Source organism: Loa loa (genome assembly GCF_000183805.2).
Source record: "Loa loa unplaced genomic scaffold supercont3.646, whole genome shotgun sequence".
NCBI classification, from domain to species: Eukaryota; Metazoa; Nematoda; class Chromadorea; order Rhabditida; family Onchocercidae; genus Loa; species Loa loa.
In genome coordinates this window covers 4,383-9,272 of record NW_018108826.1, presented here as the reverse complement: position 1 = coordinate 9,272, position 4,890 = coordinate 4,383, and the positions used below count along the sequence as shown (strand labels likewise).

Genomic DNA, 4,890 nt, shown 5'->3' with positions numbered 1-4,890 from the left:
TGAATGACATAAATTTTTAATCAGTAAATGTTATTTAAGACCCATTAAAATCAATGCAATCGTTCTGAAGTGGAAATTAAATGAAAGCATAATTTGAATTAACTTTTTTAAATAAAATACTTTATAGTATATTCATAACATTCTTAACTTGTGATCCTTTTAAATTCACGATAAACATATGATAATTTTACCGATCACTAAGAATCAAAATGTCTTTTGATGATACAGGCTTGAAATGTGTCGAAAGAAGACAATACTGTAAGTTCAAAGGTTAACAATATTCCCGAAACTTTAGGAAAAGTTATCACACAAACTTTTTCTTGCTAATCATATAAGAAAGTAAACTCTGAATAACAATTTGTCCCACTTTATCCATTTCAAAATTTTGTTTCCCATGAAATACCAGTGAAATTTTATTTTTCTAATAATGGAATCAGTCATTACTGTTTCAGGTGAACACAACTGCCAGTGCAATAAAGCTTACGGAACTTGTTAATGATATCAAATTGTACCTGAAAAAGCTCTATGAATTAAATGAACAATTCCCCGAAGAATTTATTAAAGGAAAAGATAAAATTGATGAAATTGAACAAGATGCTCAGAAGATAATCGAAGCAATCAGTCAGATACGAAATGCTTGGAATGTTGAAGATTATGAAAAAAATATGGCAATAATTTGTGGAATATCATAAAATGATCGAATGAAAATTAAAATGTCAAATGGTTGAAAAGTAAAATTTTCCATAAATTTCCTGACAGATATTTATTTTTACGAATAATTATTTTGTAAGATGTCATGCTGTAATTACTGTTTGCAAATAATATGCAAATAAAGGAAAATTTTCTGTTTTATTGCAAAAATTACATTATACAAACATTAAATTTCAAATTATCGTACTACAGGATAAAAAGAAGAAACGATTTCACCGTTGGAAGATGAAATAGTTTTTCCGTCTAATTATTTTTTTGATTGTAACGAATGCAGAGGAAAATCCCATGTTTTAGAGTTAGCACAACATTTTTCAAGTTCAGCATTCAAATCCCATGCGAAATAATATCACTTCCTTTCAATTCCTTCTTTTTCCACTGAATTATATATCAAAACATGTCACTAACCTGTGAACACCTTAACAAGAGGAATGATTGGGCAGCCTAATATGAAACAAATCTTTCCGGACCTTCGATATGTCGGTCACATCATTTTGACAAATATGTTATCATTGGCTAGGAAAGCAGTGTTACCGATATTATGCAACATTACGAAGCATTACTTTATTATCAAAGGCTTAATTGATTTTTTTTTTAATTTAGTCAATTACCTGAAATTAAAGTATTACTTCTGAAATCCAGCCACTAAAAAATAAACTTCCTTTGCGAATACGAACTTCTCTTATTAATGGATAAATTGATTATGAGTCCGACTAATTCTAACCGGTGCATAAAACAACAGAATAAACGGAAAATTATTCACCAAGAACGGTGAACTTTACTTCCCTTTAACGAAGATAATATACATCTAATCTCACTAAATTTGACGTACCAAATAAGGCTGGGCATAATATAGGAGACAATGACTTATAAGGAAGAATCAGGAAGAAATGCTCGTTCTAGTTGTCACGAAGACCATCAATCTAGCCCTATCTGCTCTGCTATGAAAACACTAATGCAGTGGCACTCTCTTAGCAAAATGGTTATTCTATAATATCATACAGATTACTGAACAGTTACAGAAACGAAAAGATGCAAAAAATAATACTTAGTGACAAGACTTTAAGAAAGTGCTAAATTTTTAAGCATCAACTACGCCAACAAAAATTTTATTATATGCCAAGAAACTAGATAATTTAGATGATTCGCCCAGAAACAAAGAAATGTATACGACTCGAAATTATAGTGCCGAAATTTACACGCGTTAATTAAATCTTTACCGCACTTTTTGAAACACTTATTGATTTAATCTTCGTTTCCATTGCTGTTTTCCGCTCACGTTTCTTCAAATTATCCATATTTGCTTTCAAGATACCAGCATATGCCAACTGGAATTTATTCACTTCTTTTGCATGGACCTGAAAGATAAATATACGAATTAATAAAAGTATTTAATCGTATATATATCTTTAGAGGGGGAGAGATTCCATATATTTTACATTTAAATGAATCCCAGTAACTTTAAAACTAACTACATCACCCAGAACAAAATTCAGCAAATGCACATTATGAATCAAAAAAAAACAAATGAATGATCAATGGGAAATTAGTTAATTTGTGGTAGAAATATTTATGAAGTTCATCTCATTTCGAAAAAAACAAAATTAATACTCCGAATCATTCCTTTATCCTTACCACAGTACTAATTTTCCTGTTACCAAGTTTTACTCGAAATAGACAAAGATCTTCGCCTTTTAGCGACTGCTGTGCTTCATTTCTTGGATAAGGTTTCGTCCTCCCATCATCTGAAAAAACCTAATAAAAAAAATTAGTGAATAAACGAGTAAATAAAAAACAAATTAACAAATGGATTAATTAATTACCAAATAGTAAAGATGGATAACAACTTACACTGTAAGTAGTATTTAGTACACAGTAAGAGCTGTTTTTTAACTCCTTTTGCCAATAAGAATTCATTCATTCTTTTTTTTGAAATGAATTCACACTTCTATATAATTTAAAAAAGCGCAAGCCATTCAAAAGAATTTTGTAACATAAGTTGAGCTGAATATGAAAACATCGATGTAGCACATCTAACAGTAGTAGAACAACATTTAGTAGTAGTTCAAAAACCTTATACTTTATTGATAATGCAGCAATGAATATTTTGCGGGATATAGTCATAATTATCTAATTGGATTCATCCATCTCCCGTTATCAGTAATTACAGTGAATATAATAATACGCATTAAAGAAATATGGACCGTTTCAAAGAACCGAATCTAATATCATTGAAAAATCTCCAAAAAAAAAATGAATTTTTGGAAAATAGAATTTTGTTCAAAAATAACAAAAAATGTCAAGCTTTTAGTGATATCGTGGCATTGCATTAGTCATTAAAATCTCCAATTTAACGTTAAAAAAAACAATATGGAAACAAAGTATTCCGCAGATAAACAGTAAAAATACTTACAATGTTTCAGCGTGATAGTTATGCGTTGAGTAGAAGTTCGACATTTTTGAAATAATTTTGCCAATTCTACTAGGAAATGATCGTTGTCCAATAAAGTCATCTGTAATTCTTGAATTTATAGAAAAAAAATTATAATACTTAGAATGACAACAAAGAATATTGTAACTATTCATTACAACTAATTGTCATTTGCATCAAATAATACTTCAGAGTACTTGAAGTGCAAGAATACTAATGTACTAATGATCATTATTTGATTTTCTCTCATATTTCTGTCTTACGTAACAAGTGAATTACCAGGGAGATAAAGAAAGAATGGAAGCATTATTATCTATTACTAATCCTTATACTACAATCATAGCTAGATGAAAGTCAAACATTCAGAAGGAATCGTACTTCTAGACGGATATTAGGGAGATGATTGAAAAATAAAGTAGAAGCAAGTAATTAATTAACATTATATCCATATCTACCTATTTAGTGAGTAATTTGCTAAAAAACAACCTGAAAACAATCTTTCTGCTCTAACTGATATAACTTTACTTTCTACCACTAATACAACAGTAACCAATGATTGTTCCCTCATCTCCTCAATCTCTATTACATTTTATTTTCGCATTTCCTACTCATTCTCATTTCCCTTTAGTTAAAAAAAGACATCTTTAGCATAAAAAAACAAAGGAAAGACAAAATTGTAATCGCGAATTTCTTAGTAAACCTCACATTGTTCCAAAAGTTACACTATTCCCCGAAACTCCAACCACCTAATTACCATACACCTCTCCCGAATACTCGCAATACTACCCGGACCCTCTTTTATCATTTCATGTTAAACGAAATGTTTCGATAGATCACCAATATGTTTAGAAATTGAGGATCTTATGAAAGTCTCTAGTGAAAAAAAACTGTCCCGGACGTGAATATATTGGAAATTTATGGTTGGTAATTGGGGAAAGCTCTAAATAGTTACCTTATATGAAATTTTATTTTAAGATTCTCATTAACGCTTTTGCACATTTTTTGAATACAATTCATAACTTAAATCGCAATATAAAGCTGAAATATATTATAAATTCAATATTCTCAGAGTTATATACCCTTTTTTTTTTTTTCAAATCTTGAAATTGTTCTGTCAAATTATGATGTAATTTAATGATATCATAATTTGCATAAAGTTTCAAGCTAAATTTTACGAATTAAACAAATCTCAAGATAGAAGTAGAGGGATATTGTATGAAATCAATTACAATTGTCACACCTACAATGTATTACAAAATGAAATAGTTCGAGCTTTTCATTTGTATTTTTTGCAACTTTTTATGCATTCATATTTAATAATTGTAATTATTTTAACACTGATATCCTTTACATACCATTCTGATGCATATATTAAAATTCTGAAATCGAAACAAAAAGCGCTAATTTTAAAAAAAAGCGCAATAAAATATTAATGGATTGTTTTTTTCATTCATTTGGCTTGAAGCATTAATTGAAATAGGCCTTAGAAATTTTAGCATCTCAAATTTTACAAGAATAGATTTCCATTTTCCTCGCATTAATTTGACGCAACTAAATCACATTAATTAGCGATGAAATTTTATTCGCATAATACACGTAGGATAATGGTAATACATGTTAGTGAAGAAAATTACAAGTTATTAATAGATCGCATTTTAATTAATAGTACAGCCAGGCTTTGCTTTTCGACATAAAACAACGCACGTGTGTACAGCGGGACCTACGTATACTTTTTCGGCCCACCGTGACCG

General features: G+C 29.4%; 2 protein-coding genes across 2 annotated transcripts; one reads left to right on the top strand and one right to left on the bottom strand.

Annotated features, from left to right (window-relative positions):
* Positions 1–235: 235 nt before the first annotated feature.
* LOAG_11232 (hypothetical protein) lies at positions 236–692 on the top strand (the record flags this gene model as incomplete). Its single annotated transcript, XM_020448316.1, has 2 exons — positions 236–258; positions 470–692. 2 exons carry the CDS (start codon positions 236–238, stop codon positions 690–692), a joined length of 246 nt encoding a protein of 81 aa, XP_020301529.1.
* Positions 693–1,538: 846 nt separating this feature from the next.
* Positions 1,539–3,229, bottom strand: LOAG_11231 (hypothetical protein). Its single transcript, XM_003146753.2, has 3 exons — positions 3,122–3,229; positions 2,344–2,453; positions 1,539–2,066 (listed from the first exon to the last, which is right to left on the bottom strand). Exons 1-3 carry the CDS (start codon positions 3,219–3,221, stop codon positions 1,917–1,919), a joined length of 360 nt encoding a protein of 119 aa, XP_003146801.1. The 5' UTR covers positions 3,222–3,229; the 3' UTR covers positions 1,539–1,916.
* Positions 3,230–4,890: the final 1,661 nt, after the last annotated feature.

What these genes read in the sequence shown, in the direction of transcription:
- LOAG_11231 (XM_003146753.2), bottom strand. Translation starts at nt 3,221, where the DNA reads ATGACTTTATTGGACAACGATCATTTCCTAGTAGAATTGGCAAAATTA. An exon ending in AACTATCACGCTGAAACATT is followed by an intron (nt 2,454 to 3,121) that starts GTAAGTATTTTT and finishes AGGTTTTTTCAG; the next exon opens with ATGATGGGAGGACGAAACCT. An exon ending in ACAGGAAAATTAGTACTGTG is followed by an intron (nt 2,067 to 2,343) that starts GTAAGGATAAAG and finishes TTTATCTTTCAG; the next exon opens with GTCCATGCAAAAGAAGTGAA.